This window comes from Ascaphus truei, chromosome 1, assembly GCF_040206685.1.
Source record: "Ascaphus truei isolate aAscTru1 chromosome 1, aAscTru1.hap1, whole genome shotgun sequence".
NCBI classification, from domain to species: Eukaryota; Metazoa; Chordata; class Amphibia; order Anura; family Ascaphidae; genus Ascaphus; species Ascaphus truei.
Genome location: NC_134483.1, coordinates 81,888,465 through 81,912,300, shown reverse-complemented (window position 1 = coordinate 81,912,300; position 23,836 = coordinate 81,888,465). Strand labels below are relative to the sequence as shown.

Sequence of the window (23,836 nt, the reverse complement as noted above, 5' to 3'; positions counted from 1 at the left end):
CTCCATGGGCTTCTCCCTGCACTGCACATGCCACATACAGTAGTAGACCCAAAAGGTTATTACAGAGTGATAATAGCTATAATAGAGAATAGAGTTCTTTCTCCACAATATCGCTGCTGTTTAAACAGATGTACAGAAGTGGTTAGGTAGTATTTTAGGTAAGAGGGTTCCACAGTTGTAATATTTGGATGGTTCCAAGGGCGGATTAAGGTGGGGGCAGAGAGTGAGACCAGGGGGGGCGGCAGAGTGTGAGATGAGGGGGGGCGGCAGAGAGTGAGACGAGGGGGGGCGGCAGAGAGTGAGACGAGGGGGGGCGGCAGAGAGTGAGACGAGGGGGGGCGGCAGAGAGTGAGACGAGGGGGAGCGGCAGAGAGTGAGACGAGGGGGGGCGGCAGAGAGTGAGACGAGTGGGGGCGGCAGAGAGTGAGACGAGGGGGGCGGGGGAGAGTGAAAGGAGGGGGGGCGGCAGAGAGTGAGACGAGGGGGGGCGGCAGAGAGTGAGACGAGTGGGGGCGGCAGAGAGTGAGACGAGGGGGGGCGGGGGAGAGTGAAAGGAGGGGGGGAGAGTGAAAGGAGGGGGGGAGAGTGAAAGGAGGGGGGAGAGTGAAAGAGGGGGGGAGAGTGAAAGAGGGGGGGAGAGTGAAAGGAGGGGGGAGAGTGAAAGGAGGGGGGAGAGTGAAAGGAAGGGGGGGAGAGTGAAAGGAGGGGGGAGAGTGAAAGGAAGGGGGGGAGAGTGAAAGGAGGGGGGAGAGTGAAAGGAGGGGGGGGAGAGTGAAAGAAGGGGGGAGAGTGAAAGGAGGGGGGAGAGTGAAAGAGGGGGGGGAGAGTAAAAGAGGGGGGGGAGAGTGAAAGAGGGGGGGAGAGTGAAAGGAGGGGGGAGAGTGAAAGGAGGGGGGAGAGTGAAAGGAGGGGGGAGAGTGAAAGAGGGGGGGAGAGTGAAAGGAGGGGGGAGAGTGAAAGGAGGGGGGAGAGTGAAAGGAGGGGGGAGAGTGAAAGGAGGGTGGGGAGAGTGAAAGGAGGGTGGGGAGAGTGAAAGGAGGGGGAGGAGAGTGAAAGGAGGGGGAGAGTGAAAGGAGGGGGAGAGTGAAAGGAGGGGGAGAGTAAAAGGAGGGGGGGAGTGAAAGGATGGGGGGGAGAGTGAAAGGAGGGGGGAGAGTGAAAGAGGGGGGGAGAGTGAAAGAGGGGGGGAGAGTGAAAGAGGGGGGAGAGTGAAAGGAGGGGGGGAGAGTGAAAGGAGGGGGGGAGAGTGAAAGGAGGGGGGGAGAGTGAAAGGAGGGGGAGAGTGAAAGGAGGGGGGAGAGTGAAAGGAGGGGGAGAGTGAAAAGAGGGCGGGAGAGTGAAAAGAGAGCGGGAGAGTGAAAAGAGGGCGGGAGAGTGAAAAGAGGGGGGGAAAGTGAAAAGAGGGGGGGATAGTGAAAGAGGGAGGGGGGATAGTGAAAGGAGGGGGGGATAGTGAAAGGAGGGGGGGAGTGAAATGAGGGGGGAGTGAAATGAGGGGGGAGTGAAAGGAGTGGGACAGGTGGGAGAGGGTGAGAGGAAGAGTGGAGAAGTGAGAGTAAGAAAGAGGGGTAAGTGTAAGAGTGAGAGAGGGGAAGAAAGGGAGGAAGAGTGAAAGGTGGAGTAAGAGAGGGGGAAAGAAATAAATGGTGGAGGAAGAGGTTGGGTGATTGTGAGGGGGTTTAGAGAGCAAGCTTTTGTGAGAGCAAGGTGGTGTGTGATGGAGGGAGGGGGGAGGAGTGTAAGAGAAATAGAAGGGGTCTCTGGTGAAAAATGGGACACCTCTGTCTTAAGTGCCCTGCCTCCCCCCCCGCGCCACCCCCATTACAAGGCAGGGATTTCCTTTCCTATTGTATGATTTTGTGTATTGCACTTGTATTATAATTTCAAGTACTGTATATTTAGTAAAGCACTGAGTATATTGTGGGCGCCATATAAATAAAGACATAGACCCTCTCCGGGGACTACTAATTCTATAAGGGGTTAACCGGGTGGGCTCACTCAGGATATTGCCCCTCCCAACCATGTGATGTAGGATGACTATGCAGGAGGGATGACCGTCCTTTGCATGTCTTGTGACCAGTGAAGTCACCATAAGGAGATACAGTAAAAGGGGATGTATAGTTCCACCCATTGTTCAAGAAACAGGTTCTTCAGAGTTTCAACTTGGAGTCTTGTGAATAAGTTTATGCAGGACCGCCGACAGATTTGAGTTTCAACCCCCCAACCCCCGTGTCTGATCTTGTGAGCCCCTAACGTTACACCTCCTTTGCGAGCCCCCTCCTCTATTCCCCCACTCTCCCCATGTATTTCTCCCCCCATCTCTTACCCCCTCCCCTCTGATATCACTCAATTACCTCCCTCAATCCTCCCCTCCTCCTCCTCCCCTGGCCATATGCACACAATCCCCTTTAATACCATACAATTCCCCCAAATATATACATACAACACTACCCTCCCCCAAATACATACTTACACTTGCCCCCCAAATACTTACACTTACCTTAGGGATGGTTTCAGGCCGCCAGGCCCCAGTTTTCCCCAGCTGCTGCAGCCCTGCCTCTCTCCCCCCCGCTGCTATGGGCCTCCCTAACTCTTCTGCACAGGGCCTCTTATGCCAGTGGCTGCGGAGGGCTCAGCTGGCGTTGGAAGTTGGGCCCAGCTTCCAGTGAGAGAGGGACCCGGCGCAGGCCCGGCAGCAACCAGAGATCCGTCAGCAGAAGTTCAAAGCAAACTCTGGCTGGGCCCAACTTCCAGCTCTGGCCGGGCCCCCCGCAGCCACCAGGCCTGGGACACTTGTCCAGGCTCTCCCCCCCTGTTGGCGGCCATGGGTTTATGTATATACTGTAGCCAAGTGTATTAATATGTATACTGTCACCTTTGTTGTTTACAGTTAAAAACGTGCCCCTTACGTATGTGCCAGTAGGAAGTACCCAAGATTGTTCTCACTATTGAAAAGGAGGAAGCATACTTTTAGTGAGGAGTTCTCAACGTAGTAACTCCAGAGCATGACCAAGCGGAAGGTTCCTACTGCAATCCTGATCAAATAGATATGGAAGAAGTATGCAGTACATAGTTAATTATTCAGCAGCCCAAATTGTATCCCTCATGAGGCCCATCCGATATGGGGCATTACCAACTAAGCAAGAGACTGTCAATTTAACCCTTACTACGCATAAAAAGTATAAGTAGCTCCCCGGCATAAGAGGGAGAATGAGAGTTACCAAGGGATGAAGTCCAGAGTATTACGTTTTGCCACAAGTTTTCTGTCGTGAGATATATGCCAATACCTGTGTAGCATTATAGACGGATGTCAAATAAAGCACCTATGTTTCACAAAAGTTCCTGGCGCCCATCTTTTTTCTATCTGCTTATTCACGCCCAGCCTGCACCTACCCAGCACCCTGAAAAGGTATGAGACGGAGCACTGCCACTGTATATAATCAATCTGATGTAACCTCATTTGGAGCCTAGTAAGGAGGATTACAAAGATATACATACAGTTAGGTCCGGAAATAATTGGAAACTGATACAAGTTGTGTTATTTCGGCTGTGTACCAAAATAAATTCAAGTTACAGTTAAATAATGAATTTGGGCTTAAAGTGCAGTCTATAAGCGTTAATTTGAGGGTATTCACATCCAAATTGGAGGAAGGCTTTAGGAATTACATCTCTTTAATATGTAGCCCCCTCTTTTTCAAGGGGCCAAAAGTAATTGGACAATTGACTCAAAAGCCGTTTCATGGACAGGTGAAAGGTCTGGAGTAGATTCCAGGTGTGGCATTCGCATTTGGAAGCTGTCTGTTGCTGTGAACCCACAACATGCGGTCAAAGGCGCTCTCAATGCAAGTGAAACAGGGCATCCTTAGGCTGCAAAAAAAAAAAAATGAAAATCCATCAGAGAGATAGCAGGAACATTAGGAGTGGCCAAAACAACAGTTTGGTACATTCTGAGAGAAAAAAAAAAAAAAGAAGAAGAATGCACTGGTGAGCTCTGCAACACAAAAAGGCCTGGATGTCCACGGAAGACAACAGTGGTGGATGATCGTAGGATTCTTTCTATGGTTAAGAAAAACCCCTTCACAAAATCCAGTCAAGTGTAGAACACTCTCCAGGAGGTAGGCGTTTCAATATCCAAGTCTACCATAAAGAGAAGACTTCACAAGAGCAAATACAGAGGGTTCACCACAAGGTGCAAACCATTCATAAGCCTCAAGAATAGAAAGGCCAGATTAGACTTTGCCAAACAATATTTTAAAAAGCCAGCCCAGTTCTGGAACAGCATTCTTTGGACAGATGAAACCAAGATCAACCTCAACCTGTACCAGAATGATGGGAAGAAAAAAATATGGAGAAGGCTTGGAACGGCTCATGATCCAAAGCATACCACATCTGTAAAACACGGTGGAGGCAGTGTGATGGCATGGGCATGCAACGCTTACAATGGCACTGGGTCACTAGTGTTTATTGATATGTGACAGAAGACGTGTATAGGGATATATTGTCTGCTCTGATTCAGCCAAATTCAACTAAGTTGATTGGATGGCGCTTCACTTTACAGATGGACAATGACCGAAAACATACTGCGAAAGCAACCCAGGAGTTTTTAAAGGCAAAGAAGTGGAATATTCTGCAATGGCCGAGTCAATCACCTGATCTCAACCCGATCGAGCATGCATTTCACTTGCTGAAGACAAAGCTTAAGGCAGAAAGACCCACGAACAAACAACAACTGAAGACAGCAACAGTAAAGGCCTGGCAAAGCATCACAAAGGAGGAAACCCAGCGTTTGGTGATCTCCATGCGTTCCAGACTTCAAGCAACATTTTATTTATGATTGTGTTAATTTGTCCAATTACATTTGAGCCCCTGAAATAAGGGGACTGTGTATGAAAATGATTACAATTCCTTAACGTTTCATACGATATTTTTGTTCAACCCCTTGAATTAAAGCTGAAAGTCTGCACTTCTATTGCATCTCGGTTGTTTCATTTCAAATCCATTGTGGTGGCGTACAGAGCCAAAATTGTGTCAGTGTCCAATTATTTCCGGACCTAACTATATACAAAAGGATGCAAAGTGATCTGGCACGCTTTTTCACATTAAAAGGTGCTCTTTATTAGTACAAAAGAAAAATGGATATTTAAGAGTTCTTTGATTTGCAATCTTCTGATAATTTATTCTTCCATTCCCATTAAAAACAATAAAACATTGTTTAATCATACTGGCCTCATTATTTAAAAATGTGAATGTTTTTGGCGTTTCCTCATTTTAAAGCAGATGTCTGCAAAGTGCAAAAAAGTATGAAAAAGATTTATTGCAGAAAGTATGGACAAAAAATCCTTGTTAAAAAGCTACAAAAAAAAAGCTTGTTTTTAGGATTGGGAATATACTGTAGCATTGGAACATGAAATACGCTCATATTAAGATAATGATTGGTTTGCTTTGCTTTAGACGTTAACTGCAAGTTATTTAAAAATCTTAAAAAGTGATAAAAAAAAAAGATTCCAGATTAGTTTTTTTCTGAAAAAAATAAACAAAAAAACAATACATTCATCAATAGATCATTTTCAAGCATATTGCGTTAAATCTTTCAGTGTTACATCTGAATGAGTGGCTGGTCTCTCCAGAAAACGGGCAGGGTTAAATAAGCTTGGCTAGAAAGGTCAGCTGTATTACTATACATCACACTGCAAAATGGTCATATGCAAAGAGCATTAAGCCTCACATCTCCTACTGCGACACCGAATATATTCACTGTGCAGGCTCTTAAAAACTAATGCTATGCATTGTGTAAAAGGTTTCCTAACATTTGTAGCATCATATGAATAGAACAATGATTCAAGCTCTGAATAATCAGCACATCTTGCAAGGAAGCAAAATAATGAGGTGTATTTCTTCAGCTCAAGAATTGTAAACTAATTTTCCACAGATAAAAGGCATTTCTTTGATGGAACACAGTGTTGAAGAAAGGTTATTGCTCTATATTGGAGAGAATTATTAAAGCAGCATTCATGAAATGTTTGTAACAATGTTAATCTCTGAACATGTATACAACAGTGAATATCAAAACTCAGCAATCTCTAGATGATGGTGCGAGATAAAGGTAAAATACATCCAGTTACACATTCCAATGAAATTACATTAAGATATATACCCTTGAGAAAGCAAAGCAATAGGATGACCTCTAACAAACCAGCTGTTGCATTATAACGTCCCATATATTTATCTACACATTTATTTAACAAATGGAACAGAATGGTGGTGTGAAGTTCATCCGTGTGGCGGAAATTGGAGTCGTTACATTTCTTTCATTCGTGGATGATAAAAGAAGAATGAAAACAAATCTGAGACACACAACATTGCCATTAAATAATAGGTTCCGGAATATTTTACGAATCGATTTTGTGTTACTCAAATTGGCACCACCGTCCCTTCACTTAACGCTCTTTGCATTAAACAATGAAAATATTTTTATTGAAACAAAAATATATTTACCAAACTCCAGTAGTACAGACATTCTCTTTAACTCCCTTACCTCCCTTAAGCCAGGTACCCACTATATAGACAATCCATTTAGTAGCTTTCCCATCTATTCATGCTATCCTAGTTCTGCAACATATACCACACTTTCTTGCTTCAGTCTCTGTCCCATAAACAATGTTTTAGTAGGAAACAAAAGATGACAGAACAAAGCAATTTAAATTTAAACTACAATAAATGATCAGACTGAGTAAGGAAATGATGCAGATGCATTGTATGGAGTTTCTTGTTGATCTATAAAAAAAAAAAAAATGACAGAACCTGGTTCCTATGCACAGGGTCACCAACAGAAATATTTAGGCACAGGACAAATGAAATTAGCAGCCCTACCCAACGGTGCAGTCTGGGTCCCTGAGAGGGTAGAGGTGGTATGTACCTCCCTGGGGGGCGGAAGGGGGGGGAGGAGGTATGGGTCCTGGGGGAATAGGTATGGCTGCAACAGAGGGGGTAGCCGAGTGTGCGTACCCGCAGTCTCAGAGGGTCGAGGAGGTGCCTGCTGGTGGAAGGGGGCCCCTACAGACCCATGGATCTGGCATGTTGGCGGCCCTACCTATGCAGTCCAACATACAAAAGCCCTTCCTATAACAGTAAAGAGAATTTTTTTTTTAAACTCACTACTTAAACCTGCATATAAGTCTATAGCCTTTTTTTGGTAACTAAGTTTGCCATGACAACACTGTTCTTCCATATTAAAATATATACTTTAACTATACTTTACAAATATAAACAACCAAAAACATCAATAAAACAATGTTTTTATTTGCCTAAATATAATGTAAAAAAATAAATCGCTTTGAAAAAAAACAGTGTTTTACATTTACTGGAAGATAATGAAATCAGTAAATATTGAAATCATTGTTCTGTGAGATCATTAGGGAATGGTGAGATCAAGTGTTAGGCTGCGTCCATAGAGGGGGGAGCCGCGCTCCTCCGCGCTGACGCCGAGGCTCGTCTGCGCAATCAGGAGCGATTGAATGAACTAGCAGACGAGCCAGCGTGCGCGAACGGGAGGCGGGGCACTGACGTCACTGGACCAATAGCCCACGAAGCACCGGTGCCGACGTCACGTTGACGCTGCTTCACTCTGACTGGAGGTTTTCAGCCGACAGCGCGCTCAGAAACAGGTTCTGCTGTCGGCTGAAAATCCCTGCGCCTCAGCACGCCTGCGAATTCTCGCGGGAGCCCCCTCTCAAGACATCCCTCATTGAGGATGACGGGGCTCATCGCGGAGAGTCCGCACGGCTCAGCGCGGACTGAGCCGACAGACTCAGCCTAATTTTCTTGAAGAAGCAATGTGATGTACATTCAGAAAGATGACCATTACTTTTCCCTTAAACAATGGGCTTTGTATGAGGGATTCACTTTTACAGCATACTTACAAAATAAACAGTTAAACATAGTGCAGCCGAGTCCCCCTACCCTGCCTCTGGTGCGGGGGAGCTGCCAGTTAGTTGGCCGGACCTCCACGCAATCGGGAGGTGGTGGTGTCCATTTTGGTAATCGCGCATGCGCAGTGCATCGAGGTGCACATGCGCAGTTTGAGGAGTGTGGCAACCATCTTAGGCCCCAGATGGGGACTCTTCCCCTTTTGTTATTCATGCACAGGTGACCGGATGGCCACGTGGTGCCCTGCGGCCTGGGACCAGGTCACAGGATCCAGAGCCAAAGAAAAAATACTGTCCTGCGCTTCGGTAAGCAGCAAATAGCACCTTAGGGTGTCAAGGTCGTCATGTGGGGCTGTAATGAGGGAGCTATAAAGGGCCACTAGGGTAACCGGAGTGTATAAGAAAGGTAATGACCCTTACCTAAATCTCCACTCCAGTAGGGGTCCTGCTCTCCTCTGTATTCAGCTCCTGCGTGCAGCCATCAATGAAAGTGCATGTAGATGGAAGAATTCCGGCGCAACTGCGCATGACAGACTCCACAGGCTCCCAGATGGATTCAACAAACTTTATTGGCACAACGACACACTGGGGCTACACCACGATTTCCCCCTCTACGCGTTTCACCCTCTAGAATAGGATCCAGAGACATTGTGTGAGACCCTCCGGCTGAAGCTCACCCCATGCGGAGGATCCGGACCCCTTAGGAGAGAGGGGATTTGTGTTGGAGGCCCCACTGAGTGGGACCCGGTCCAACTCACTACGCTAAGCAGCACGTGGGTACTGCAGTACCCAGGCAGGTACCCAACATGCACCTACATCCACAGGGGGTAGCGTTACCTCACACTTGGGTGGGAATTGCTGGGACAGGACACCAGGGGTATTGGTGCCATAGCACCCTCAGTACTTTGGGGGAACCACCACGTGTTGGGTCATTGGGTGTATACTGTGGGTACAGTTATTGCCGTTATTGTATGTATATACAGTAAACCTTAGTTATATACATTGTGTGGTGTATTATTCTTTACTGTGTATTGGTTCCTGTGAGGGGTTATCCCGCCAACTCTTGGATCCCTCATAGGTGGAGGCGCTGCACGCAAGAAGAAATAGCTCACCCAGGCTCCCAGAGGTGGAGGCTTAGGTCTTCTGTGAGCAAACAGGTACAGCAGCACTCGCAGTTACCCACGTAGTTCCCTAAGGCATAAGGTAAGGGGCTACAATAGTCTGAAAGGGACTTTACATTTATTATTTCTATACATGGGTATCTTTCTAATATTTACTATCTATTTCCATATAGAACACAACCTCCTTAAAAGGAAAGTGACTGTGATCGTTTTTTAAATGGGGCGTAAATGTCAGAGGCAAAATTATTTTTAATTAATGGGAAGGGAGACACGTGGTACTGCAGGTGTTTTGAGATATCACAAAGATAGCTGAATAGTGCTGTAATAACAAAGTGGTAACAGATTTATCAACACCTTTTTCAGGCAATCCGTGTGAAATTCATATAACACATTGTCCAACACAAAGGCAAGAGAACCAAACACGATTCTCCACAAAACCTAAAGCAAATGTATGAGAAAATTGAACTACTGCGTAAACAATCTTCACAGATGCAGTTTGACCTTGGATTAATCATAAGAAAGGTAGATTACATTATAGTGTATAAAGCTTTTAAGCATCACATATTCCTTCAAGTGTACAATTAAAGCAAAATCTTATAAGGTTATGAACTCTGTACTGTACATTATTTTATTCAATTAAGAACTCAAACATTGGTCTGTTAAAAAAGGTATTGCAACGTATGGCAAATATGCTCTTCTCCAGGATATATAGCTACTAGAACTTTGAATTACAAGAAAAGTAGACTAAACTGGTTCCCTTAAGGTTGGGGAAATAGAAAGCTCACATTTATGCGAACATATACATATATATATCAAAAGGAGTGCTACTGAGCTTGGCAAATGTATATAACAAAGACAGGTGAGCCCAATGCTACGTCCAATTGACAAAACATATACAGTACAGATGCAGCGGCCATTATTCGAAAATTTCACGGAGCGTTTTCGTGTGCTCTGCTGTATTCCACGCGGCATTCGCGCCTGTGTTTACCGCGGTTGATTTGTTTGAATTTCATGGATTATGATTTCTTTGGGTGTAATTCTTCGCGTATCCGTTGCAGAAATGAATGAATTGTTAATGTGTACAGTACTGTGCTACCTTGTAAATTTGCAGGTGTTTAAAAACCAGAACACTAAAATGCCATTTTCTGCACTCGATAAAAACCGAGTCAACACGCGGTAAGGTTGGAAGAAATCACGCGCCATGACATGGGTATTCCGAGGTATACAACACGTGAAATGTTCGACTAACAGCCGCTGCATCTCTATGGTAATAAGTATAAAGTTAAATATTTCAATAATAATATTTTCTTGGTTATTTAGTTAAACCGTTTGGCCAAAGCGTCATAAGCCAACGTCAAGGTATAACCAAATTTGCAGGTCCTAACACTACACTGTGAACCTTTCCTTTTACCTCTGTGTGAGGGGAAACAACCATAGTAGGTCCTGTCCATACAAAAAAATTAGAAAACCTCCCAAGTTAAAAAGTTGGGGAGGGGTGAGCTCTGGGAGGAGGGGCCACCTACCTCCAAGCAACTGTTGCCAGTTAGAAATTGAATTAACACATTCCCAGCAAACTCAAACCCCAACACCCACCACATCCTATCAATATATTTATGTAAAAAGGAGTGCTGCCGAGCGTGGCAAATGTATACAACAAAAGACAGGGGAGCCCAATGCTACTTTCAATTGACAAAACATATATGGTAATAAGTATACAGTTAAATACTTCAATAATATTTTCTTGGTCATTTAGTTGAACCCCTTGACCAAAGCATCATAAGTCTGCATGCCAACATCAAGGCATAACCACATTTGGTGTTGGGGTTTGAGCTTGCTGGGAAAGTGTGTGTTAATTCAATTTCTAACTGGCAACACTTGTTTGGAGGTAGGTGGCCCCTCCTCCCAGAGCTCACCCCTCCCCACCTTTTTAACTTGGGAGGGTTTTCTCATTTTGCTGTATGGACAGGACCTACTATGGTTGTTTCCCCTCATACAGAGGTACAAGGAAAGGTTCACAGTGTTGTGTTAGGACCTGCAAATTTGGTTATACCTTGACGTTGGTATGCAGGCTTATGAGACTTTGGTCAAAGGGTTTAACTAAATAACCAAGATAATATTAATATTGAAGAATTTAACTTTATACTTATTACCATATGTGTTTTGTCAATTGGATGTAGCATTGGGCTCCCCTGTCGTGTGATATGCAAAGTAGGCCTATATTTAAATGACTGATTAGCATATATCCCATGTATCTCAGGTGTGCTCCTTTTTCTGCACAGGTGTCTCTTCACGTGCTTGAAGGTGTGTTTCAGGGTATATATTTAGCACTTGGGACTCTAGCAAAATAGAAATTTCTTCCCCCTCTCCAGCAAAACCCATAGTTCAATGTCTGGAGAGAGCCAATGCCACCTACAGGTAATACATGGGTAACAATGCGAGGCTGTGCTAACTTAGGCTGAGTCCATGCTCCCTGCTTGCTCGCTGAGGCGCGCTGAGGCTCAGGGAAAGCGGGTGCTTTCCCTGGCCTTGCGGTTGCTTACCGCCCGCGCCGTCAGCTGGCCGTCAGGGGGCGGGCCGGTGGTGGGCGCGTCACTGGCCGAGTGCGGGCCAGTGATGTCACGGAGCTGGTTCGCCCTCATTGGGCGAACCGCTCACGTGACCGGCCTGTCGCGCTGGCAAGTGGGGGAATTTTCAATTCCCCTAAGACCTGCGCTTCCGCAAGCGCGCGGAAGCGCAGGTGAGCCCCTACTAAAGCCGCTCTAATTGCGGCTGTAGGGGCTCAGTGCTGAGCGAGAGCGCGCGTCAGCACGCTTCCGCCAGCAAGCAGTAAACATGGCCGAGGCCTTACAGTAACATGCTGTTAAGCCTATGCTAATGAGATCAATCATGGCTGTTTTCACATATAATTAGCTTTGTGGATTTGTGTTCAAATAGCAAAACAGGTAAACTCATATTTTTTAATATATCAATTCTGTAATATTACATAATACTTACAGTTTTACTATATATATATATACACACCCTTGCTTCATTCATTGTAACATCGCCGGAAGAAGAGATCAGTGTATCTCGAAAGCTCGCACAAATCAAAGCATTTCGTTAGCCACAGAACGGTATCATCTATTTATTTTTTGATTATATATATATATATATATATATATATATATATATATATATATATATATATATATATATATATATATATATATATATATATATATATATATATATATATATTTCAACTCCATGCCATTTGTAATCATTTTTTAAACCATACTTTCATTTCTATAGCATGTTTTAGCCCACTTCCCCAGCAATGCAAGATCCTTGCAACACTTTCCTGCTTGTGATAATTTGTTGTGAATATTCCCAGCAGTTTCAGCTGTGACCTGTAACACTAGATGTTACCTTAGTAATATAAAGATACAGTGTGACTTATTTTGATAACGTGATATTGTGAGCACCGAGTTAGCAGAGCTTTGCGGATCTGGGTACTTTTTTGATTGTTCATATGGTTATCTGAAACTTTGGTTGATTTGAATTCTTTAACACAGGAGTCGCACAAAAGAAGCTGCTAAAGGAAGTGCATGCCCTGCTCAACAAGAAAAGAGCACTGTAACGTTACTTGTGCATCTTCATGTGGGTCAAGAAACAGCCGTTTGGCTAACCGTGAGCACTTGAGATAATGAACGTAACCACCCCCCTCCCCCCTCTGCCCTACACCCAAAAATTATTTTGAATGGAGCTAAAACCACAATTGATAAGTGTTTACCGCAGTGATGTTTGTATTTGCAAAGTGAAGTTGACAAAATGTAGCTTTGTGAATATAAAGCGGAACGTTTCCTTAACATTTCTAGTAATTTGTTGAGGGAATTGGATGACACACGTAATCAATGTATGATAAATCTATGGTACAGCAGGCTGTCAATATAGAAAAATGCATGATCCTTTTTTTTTTTTTTTTTTTTTTTTACAAGGTATATTAGAAAAAGGAGAGAGTTTTCTTTATGCAACTAAAAATAAATTTACCAGGTTTAAAAAAAACATTACTTTTTGAACATGAAAGATCACAACCTTTTTTTACTTTAGGTGCTAGAAATGGTCATTTTTTTCAACAACTTAAAGATCAAGCAATGCCGTCTTATACTGTAAGGCTTCAGGTACAATATGGAAATGGTTGACATCAAGAGCTTTGAATACTTGGAGAAACAGAACAAAAAAAAAACAAAAAAAAGTCTTAACCATTACTTTTATTTTAAAGTCAAACTGGGACTAGAATAAAAATGTTGAACTTTCATTGTGAGTCAAATCATAATTAGAGCTTTTGTACAATAGCACAAGGTACAACATTGAAATGTTATTATATAAACCTAAATAAATAGAAGGTATTTTTTTTTTTTACAGAAAATAAAACTATTCGACATCAAAAATTTAATTTCAAATAACCCAATACATACATTTTAAAGAGCTAGTCATCTTATGGTGTATTTACATTTTGTCCTAGACAAAATATAGATTGTTCATATAATGAGTTACTTTCACAATGCTCTGCCAAAGTGCTTACTATTTGCAAGTGTTTACTAGTTTTGCTGTTGCCATTATTGGGCAATGCTTTGCACCCAGTCGTTTAGCCCACCCTTGGCGACTCTCAAATAAAGGAGGCATTTGTATAATGACATTCAGCCTAATAGGTCACCTAGTAGGGTGTTACCGGCAGCGGGGTGCTGCGTCTTCCGCCATTTTCCTGCATCCCCCTATCCAACCTCAGTGTCTCCCCCTGCATCTCCAATGAAAATGGCCGCGTGGTATCAAATGACGCCGCGTCAATGACAAGACGCTACGTGACGACTGCCTTTTTTTCCATGGGACCAGATAAAGACATCTGTTTGGTGTCAAATTAGTATTTTAAATAGTTTGTACACTGCATCTCCATCATGCCAGAAATACTGTTAATCAAACCAAAGATGTTTTGTGCATTTCTGTTATCAGATGCATTTTAAATGAGGCCTTCTCATCTTGTCCTCAAACTGTGACAAACTGCAGTCATTGGAACCTCTCCTGTGTAGTTTTGGAAGCCAGGCATGCTCAAAAAAATATGGCATCATGATGGCCACATGTTTATTACAGTATCTCTCTAAATATCTGGGTACTTCCTGATTTGAACTCCTTCAACCCAGTTTGTGATGTCAAAAATAATTACGTCCCGCCACAGTTCAAATATCAAAGTGACCTGGTAAGCAGACTATGAAACTCAAAAGGGGAAACAGGAGGAAGACTTGGACATACCCATACACGGGAAAAAGGTGAAATAAGCATATTTGGTAAACGGGTGATATAAGCATTTTTTTACAGGCTAATAAAATACTTTCTATAAAACATACATGTATGTCAGTTTTTATGAAAAATAGATATTCACATAACTACCAGTCCTTATTCACTGTATTGTCAGGTCTGTTTCACAACAGCATATGGACGAGAGCACCAAATAAAAATATTGGAAGAAAGAAATCCCAGAACAGAGTCTACAATCTAAAGGAACAATCCCTCCTACGACCAAAGTGAACTAATTCCAGTGACCTCTTTAAGGGTCTCACCTGGGTAATTGATACCATTTTTACCCAAATCTGACACCAACAGGTAGTTTTGTTGTTGTTGTTGTAGTAAAGGTAGACTTGGATGGGGTTTGATTTCCTCTGGCTACTCCCTTTTGTGTGGTGTCTCTGTATCTGTCGCCTATCCACACCTTCTCGTAACATTAGTGTTCTTCTGATAAGGACATGGTGGGATTAACAAACACCTCCCCATTTAGAGGCCCCTAAGAAATTCAACCGACTGATAGTGTAATTGCACCTTTAAGTTTTCATTTCTAATTTGACAACGGAGAGTGTTTGTAGCTTTAAAGACACCAAGAATGGGGAAGGATAAATTAAGGTTGGCAGAAGAGTGTTTGCCATGGAAGGGAGGAGAGAAACGTTAAGTTACTACTAATGTAGTGCGGCACCAGTGCAGAGATTCAGGTATGGAGTAGGCAGAGTTTCACATATGTAAATTCTATCCTCTCTACAGTCGGTGGAAGGAATATTTGTCAGAAGGCATTTATTTAGGGTTAACATTTGAAAGGAGGATCTAGAGGTTACTACATGCAATCAATATGTCTTTTTAGTAAGAGTGATTTACGATAGCATTTAGAATGAATTACATGTGCAAGATGAACGTAAAGGTCACTCACCAAGCTGGCCGTTAGAGATGGGGCAGACTGTCCCAGAGCCTGACTGCGCATCCGCACAAGATTGGATGCCTCTGCAGAAGCTTGCCACGTCTGTGGTGTTGCACCGGCAGGGAGCAAGTACCGACCTGCAAAACAAACTGGGATTATGGTGTCTTCAAAGCCATTTCAGCCAAAGGGATGAACTATGTGGCATAATAATTGAAGCAGCACAGATTTATTATGTATTACAATTCAAATGACTCTCTCCCTCGCTCTCCTAAAACAAACATGTAAGAAGATATAGCAACATAGATGTGTCAAATCTATTCTCTGAAACAACTACCCATGTCAGGTTTAAGGAATAAAACCTGCATTTTCCCAGACTAAATGATTGAAAGTACTCAAAAGTAGGAGGGAAAAGAAAACGTATTATATAAACAGTATCTCACAAGCTCAAAGCATGAAACAACATTCAATGTTTCATTGAGCACTCTATTACATTTTGATTCACTATTGGATACGTGCTGGCCATATGTTGTCAGGTTCTTTTGGATTACATTTTCCAAAAATCTGAACGTACTCAATTTACATTCAAATGGGATAGTTTCTGATCATCCAAAAGGTTTAGTCTGTGCAAGAGTATGGAAGAGAGATTAAAAACTATGGCGGAAACATTTGAACATCTGATAAATGGTTAAAGGTTTTCACATCTGGTAATTAAAGAAAGGTTACATAGTCTTCGGTATTTGCTGATGTCAGGGAGTGTGATAAAAATTATATTGGGGTGGTCCGATGAAGCAGCAATTAAATTACCACTCATATGCCCAATTAAGAATACCTAAGCCCTAACAAAGCAACCTAAACATTAGTATAGAAATGTAACCATTCAGCTACTGACCTGTCATACATGTCCCAAATGCACTTTATCTACCTCTAATTGTCATTACCACTTACTGGGGCATAAGCGTAGCACAACATTATCATGGCACATCTGGCAAGTACACGGCTGGCTAATTTAAATGGAAATTGTTCTCTATAAGGAAAGGGACAAATCTCGAGTCTGGAAGCGTACAGAGATGATTACATTTCTTACACTGTGCACCATGTTTACTTCCAGTAAGGGAACGGTCAACAGATTCTCTTGAACATAAAATGCAGCTTTTTATAAATTTCAGTCCAGGATGTGGATCATACAGTACACTTAAGGCTGAGACAGGATATTTTACAGGAAGCCCAACTTCACCAATAGTATTCACAAAACACGTACTGTATATACGATTATAAGAAATCCAGAAGGAAGTATGTGCGTCACCTGTAGAGTGAAGAATGATCCAAGAAGGAAAATTTGCAGAACAGGATGTCAGCTTTAACCTCTGTAAACTAGGAAAAACTAGCCTGTGTGCCAGCATTTGTCCTCCCATGAATTAGATTTTAAAAGTGGGTCTCATTTAGTCACCGATTTCTTTTGTTTTCACAACATAAAACGTTTCCTTTAGCATTGGATATGCAATTGTTCAACTTTCTAGCAGTTCCTCTTTCAGAATAGTTTAAGAAATAAAAATGTACATGGGTCTTAAAAATGTCCAATGTGGGTGGCGCATGCATGGTACGGAACGAAAAAGGCATGTTTTAAGGCAGCGCCACATCCAAGAGACTTAGGAAACAGATAATATGCTGTTGTAGCAGAGTAACAGCAGACAAAAATACTAGTTACATTAGATTAGGCTGCGGAGACCAAAAACAAAAATGCCACTGAAGGCAAAGAAAACACCATACCGGGATATCCAGGACTTTATATATATATAAAAAAAAAAAGAGAGAGAGAGAGAGAGATAGGATGCCATGGGGTGTCAACAAGATGTGGCTATCAGAGTGGCCACACTGTCTGAGGTTGAGGGTCACTGGGGCCCACTACCATATACGAAGCGCGATATCGATGAACTATATACATATCTAAAACACGCTTCTCAGGAAGAAGTACAAAAAGCAGTTAACGATCTCAGAAGTATGGTAAGACGGCCTACTTCGAGGAATGGACAAATGGCCTTGGAGAATCACATGGTCAAGGTGACGGCGATGCAGCAGGGCCTCACACTGGAACTCATCCATTTAAGGGCAAAAGGTAGAGTAATTGGAGTAGCATCAAGATCAGGATAACTGGTCCTGCAGAAATAACCTGCGTATACGAGGGGTGCCAGAGACGTCACAGACCTGGCAAAATACTTAAGTAGGTCCTACAGAGGTTAGGGGTGGTGGGGTGGCCTTCGTTCAGCTGCAGTGTGGGGAGACCTGGACCGCTAGATGAGCACTTGCTCTTGACGGTGGTAGGCCTCAGCCCACTTCATCACCCTGCGGGGACATGTGGGCTATGAGTTATAGCAAGCATGGGGCCTGTCTGACATGGGCCATACATGATTTGCACATGTACTTCGGGCTAGCTGCTGTGGTGGTTGTGGTCTTGCATCTTCCTCCCTTTATCCTCCACTACATCCCAGAGTCTCTAGCATTAGGGGTACACCCAGGGTTTGTAGATTCAGGTCCCGGTGGATGACTAGGTGTTTCACCTCCCTCTGACCAATATGTCTCTCGTTTGGGAGGTAATATATAGGTCACTCCTATGTGCTGGAGGAATCTTTCCCCCCTGGCGAGGTTTATTTTGTGTGGCAGGGATCCCCCTTCTTACCTCCTGGGGGAGAGAATAACTCAGCAGTGCAGGAATACTAGCAGCATTGCATCAGCCATGTTATGGTTGGCATGGACCTCCAGACACTAATGTGCAATGCAGCGGCCATCTTGGGACTGGGAAGGCTGGATGTAAGAGGCAGAGACTGACAGGATTTCCTCTGCCGTACAGAGGTGACCTTGACAGAGTATCTGGAGCCAGGGAGGAGGAAGGTAATGTCCATGGAGCCTGTCAATATCCTGGACTAGGCCCAAAGTAGTTTTTCCCTCACAATAGAAGGTGTTACATGGCTGGCCGTATGCAGAGATAGCTCCCGGTAGTTAGGGAACACAGTGGAGCAGACCAGATCACATAGTTTTGCTTCCCACTGCGACCTGTGGACCAGCCATCACCGGGATCTTAAGGTGTGAGGGGCTTGTTGTTGGAGACCCCGCAAAGTGGGACCCTGTTGCTGTTCTTGGCCTTGCTGGGAAGTGTGGCCTGGCTGGACCTTAAGCCAGGAAGGTATTGTGCACCAATGCAAGGGAAGCTTTGCCCTCACACACAAACAGGGAGGGATTGCTTGTGGGACACTGGGTTACAGGTGCTCAAGCACCCTTGGTACTATTGGGGCTAGCTATTACTATTACCCTTTTATTTTTATTACTGTGAATTGTGTTGTGAATGTCATTCTATGCTTTCTGTGGGACCACAGTAAAGGAGTTATATTATATTTGATTGTGAATGTGAATGTGTTATTAGGGTATACCCTAGGTATACGAGTTCCTATGAGGAGTCATCCTATTGCACAGGATTCTCAAAAGGTGGAGGTGCTGCACCATATAAAGATATACAGAACACACAGTCACCCCAGGCTCTCTATGAGCAGAGGCTCAGGCCTTCTGAACGCCTAACAGGTAGCACCAGCACTGTGGTAGCCGCTGATTCCCTTAGGGAGGGGGAACACCCGTTAAAGTTATGTAGCCCCCATTCCCTATGAAAAAGGGAACTACGCGTGCCGATATACCTGTTGCTTACAGGAGGCCTAAGCCTCTGCCACTGGGAGCCAGGGGTGAGCTATTTCTCCTCTCGGTACAGCGCCTCCACCTATGAGGGATCCCAGCGTGGGCGGGATAACCCCTTACAGGAACCAATACAGTGATGAATAATACACACACAGGTATATAACAACGGTTAACACACATAATAATAGCAACAACAATAGTAACTCCCAAGATACACCCAATATAATACCCAAGACTCCGGTGGGGTCCCCTCCCAAAGTACTGAGGGTGCCCTAAGCACCTGTAACCCAATGTCCACAAGAGCAAGCCCACCCAAAGTGTGAGGTAGCGCTACCCCACCCTTGTGATGTGATGGTGCACGGTGAGTACCTTCCTGGCTATGACCAGGGAATTGTGGAGATCCTCTATTAGTAGAGCCGCATCTGTGGTCCCACGATGTGGGGTCTGCAAAGATCCCCTCATGCCTTGTCCCGATCCGCCTTAAGAGGCAAGCTCCAGCTGGGGTGTCTCATCTCATGTCTATGATGGGTCTGTGGCCTGGTCCCAGACCACAGAGCACTGCGGGAACGTCCGGTCACTGATGCAATAGTACTGCTATAACTAATGGGGAAGCATCCCTACCTGGGGCCTTCCCTACAATACTTTGCAGAGTGGACTTAGGGCCTAGCTGGAGCATAAGGGCAAATCTAGGCTTAGTCCAGGAAAGCACTGCTCCCAGGACACTACTTGTTCCTTTGCCTCCCTCTGTCAGACTGTCTCATAGTCCCTGTGCGCGTCAAATAAATCTCCTTCCTCCTTGAGGATTCTGGGACTTTTAGTCCTGCAGTCCTGTATCTGCGGAGCCAGCTAAGATGGCCACCGCAACTCACAATTCGCATGCGCGACGCATTACACTGCATGTGTGAGGACAAAGCCCCCACACTTTGGTTCCGCCAAAGAGCTCCGGTGGCTCCGACCTACCCGGCAGCCTCCCTCCCCGCACCGGAGGTAAGAGGGTAGCTCAGCTACATCCTCCCCCTGATGGAGAATCCAACGGCCCCCCTTGGGAACAACATGCAACACAGAGTTTATATAATAAAAATGCATAGAGATATAGGTACAACTTAACTGTATACAATAGGCATCTAAACCAGGTTGAATAACTCATTGAGCATGGTCATTACAGAGGCAAACCAGCTCAGAGACAGCTGCTGAGACTCAGTGAGGTGCCCCTAACAAATCATATGCCACTCGAGTTGGAGGGCGTCTCACTGACTTCTGCGAGTCTCTTCTCCAGCATCTTCTTGGTTAGAGAGGCTACCATCGGCTTGAGGCACTGGCCCTCTCATAAGGTGTGAACCTGAACTTGTATTGTCTCTATGTGGAAGGAAACTTGGACTCTTTGGGTTGAGTAAAAAAGGAAAAAAATGTGTGCGCCTAATGATTGGACCGTGAACTACTAAGATAACCAAAAAATATTATGGTTAATAGATAAAACCTAGATACTATAAACACATTAAATAACACAATTAGAAGTGATGTGACATGAACCATTCAGGAACGTCAAAGGTCTGGCTCTGAATATAATACAAGTAGGTTGTTCAAAATGGTATGAGATGCCAAAAACCCCAATCATAAATGCAGCTTCCAATACAAGGGACCCCAGTCCTTGATACACTAAAGAATAAAGAGAAAAAATAGGAAGCGCAGATCTAACGGATGTAGGCAAACAAACCACTTTATGGGAAATAAAAAACACAAATAAATGAAAGAAACAACCAATGATATACAAATAAAAGTCTCAGCAGATTAATGTCCATGCGATTTGATAAACACTGGTGTGGAGCACTGTTTCTTTGGGTTGAGTGGCTGACTTGTTGAAGCCACTGGGGAGGCCCATTACCCACTACTTCTTCCAGTGGTGTCCACCAGTCTCCATTGGTATTGGCGGAGGTTCCTACCAAAGGATCCTGAGTATTGTCCGTCACTGCATCCGGGATGTCATTGGACTCTTCTGACTCGCTTTTCAGGTCTACTGGAACTGATTCAGTTTCGCTTTCCCCCACTTGAGGAATAGGTAGGAAGTGGTTCCTGTGCCAGACCCTTACCCTTCCATTTGCATCGCAGATACGATATACAGGGAGGCCCGGCATCGTGACTACCTTGAAGGGAGCTTCTTGCCAGCAGTCAGCTAACTTGTGCTTCCCTGGTATTCCTAAATTACGCAGGATAACTGCATCTCTGGGCCGAAGTTCCCGATGGCGGACCTTGTGGTCATATCTCTGCTTGTTATTTTCGTTCAGTTTGGCGGTGGCTTTCTCCGCCAACTAATATGCTCTATGGAGATTATCCTGGAGCCGTCTCACATACTTGTAGTGTGTCATATTTGGTGCCCATCAGTAGATACTCGTAGGTGAATATCCACGGGTAGTTGAGCCTCTGCCGAACATCATGAAATAGGGTGTGTACCCAGTGGATTCATGTCTGGTGCAATTCTATGTATGCACTAGTGATTCGACATACTTGATCCAGCTGGCCTTTTCAGAGACCTTCAGAGTGGTTAGCATATCTAGGAGGGTTCGGTTGAACCTTTCCGTTAGGGCGTTTCCTACAGGGTGGTTTTTGAGTAAGTTTATGAGCTCCTTGATTAACCTGCTCTCGAAGTCTCTCCCTTGATCGTAGTGCATCTGATTATGTAATCCGTAATGGATTAAGTACTTTTCACACTACTTTCGCTATTGTGAGCGCTTTCTGGTCATTAGTAGGGAACGCTTGGGTATAACGGTGTAGTGATCAGAACAGGACGTTACCGATACCCTTTGAGTCTACCTCAATGCAGAGAAAGTCCATGCAGATTAGGTCCATGGGACCAGAGCTCTTTATGTGGCCCATTGGGGATGCGCGTATAGGTAGTGTTTTTCACTCTATACACCACAGACACCTACGACAGTGGCGCTCCACCGATTCCCGCATCTTGGGGCAGAAGAACCTGTCTCTTACTAGGCCGAAGGTTTTGTCTACTCCCAGGTGTCCGTGATCATCATGGAGATCGTAGGACTGTGTACTGCAAGCTTCTGGGCAGGACGAGTTGTTTCCTATTGGGATGGTTATGATAGGGGACAACCCAGTAGAGAAGGCCACGTTCCATGCGGAACTTGTCCCATTCCCTCATAACAGCGACCGTGTCGATAGGAGCACGTATCACTGAGGGTTTGTTCTCTTGAATGATTCAGCAAATATGTGCGTGATATATGCGCTCCAACGCCAGATCCTTACAGTTCATATAAAGTATAATTTCCAGAGGTACAGGATAGGACACAGGGGTTAGTGAGATATATGAAGTAAAGTCCCCAGACTTTAATGCTAATGTTCCCTGAAGGGTAAGGCTAATGGTAATACGACAGTCAGATCTGCATTGGGAAGGTCCCTGGACTCAACTAACAATTGTAGAAAATGAAAGCAGTAGTACCCACAAATTCACCCCGTCCTGTGTTTCCTGGTGAGCGTGCACCCAAGTGAAGTTGCTTGTACTGGAAAAGAAGGAAGAACATGCGCACAGCAAAGGAGTGGATCCCAAAGTGGTATGTAAAAATATTGTTTTATTGATCCATAATAAAAAATAAAAAAAAGAAGGAGGTAGACACTCCTACAAGTTTCGTGTACAAAATACACTTTATCAAGAAGTATTTTGTACACGAAACACGTATGAGTGTGTCTACCTCCTTTTTTATTATGAATCAATAAAGCAATATTTTTACATACCACTTTGGGACCCACTCCATTGGCTGTGCGCAGGTTCTCCCTTTTCTTGTTCTCTTGAATGGCCTGGCTTATGGCTCTAGCCACCAGGTCTCGCATCTGGTGTATCACCAACTCTTTCCATCTCATAATGGTGTCTTGCGTGCTAGACATGCCTTTGGGGTAGCAGTATGCTGCTGGAAGTGCCTTAGACAGACAGCCCAATGAGTCCACCATTCTGAGTTCGGAGAAAGCGATCTTATCCTCCACTATCGCCGTGGTTGAGCACATTGCCCGAATCCCAGGTCCAGGGATTTCTTCCCACGGGCCATCGTCTGGCGTTGTACTCAGTCCAGGCCTTCTGGACAGAGCATCGGCTCCGATGTTCAATGGCCCCGGCTTGTATTTTAGGGTAAACTGATAATTAGATAGGGCGGCCAACCACCTGTAGCCGGTAGCATCCAATTTGGCGGAGGTCAGGATTGACGGTCATACCTCGAAAGAGACCCGTACAAGTAATCGTGTAGTTTACCGACCACCATCCACTTGAGTGCTAGAAATTTGAGTTTGTGAACTGGATAGTTTTGTTCACTCGGCGTCAAGCTACGACACACATACGTTACTGGGCGGAGGCCAGCATGGTATTTTTGATGTAACACGGCTCCCAGACCATTGAAGCTGGCATCCACATGCACGATGTATGGCTGCTTTGGATTGGCATAGGCCAAGACAGGGGCTTCCATGAGGCTTTTCTTGAGCCTGGTGAATGCCTTATGGCAGGCAAACGTCCATATGTCTTCGAACAGTGCTCGTGGAGTTGCAGCTTTTTGCCAAGGATCCTCGGTGTAGATTTTCAACAGATTATTGAGGACCTTGGCCTTGCTTGAGGACCCCTCTACAAATCTGATGTCATTTGCAAAACCCAGGGAAAGATCGTAGCTACATCACGTTGCCTGGTCTGGGCCAGTTCACTACGGCTTCGACCTTAGTGGAGTCGTGGAGTCGGTAGCCACTCCTTCCGCGGACACTATGTTGCCCACAAAGGTGACCGAAGTGCGGCAGAAGCGACACTTGTCTAGGGACAACTTCAGGCCTTCTTTTCCCAGTTGATCCAGGACCTTCAGAAGGCAATCTTCGTGCTCTTCTAATGTTTTGCCAAACACTATTATATCATCCAG

The 23,836-nt window shown here is 44.5% G+C and overlaps 1 protein-coding gene across 4 annotated transcripts in view; it reads right to left on the bottom strand.

Annotated features, from left to right (window-relative positions):
* The window catches only part of MAST4 (microtubule associated serine/threonine kinase family member 4), a 607,818-nt gene that overhangs the window by 418,117 nt on the left and 165,865 nt on the right, over positions 1-23,836 (bottom strand). For all 4 annotated transcript variants that reach the window (XM_075590393.1, XM_075590412.1, XM_075590402.1 and 1 more), the window contains exon 3: positions 15,276-15,400. In XM_075590393.1, the coding sequence (XP_075446508.1) occupies positions 15,276-15,400 (125 nt within the window). The remainder of the gene's footprint in view (positions 1-15,275; positions 15,401-23,836) is intronic.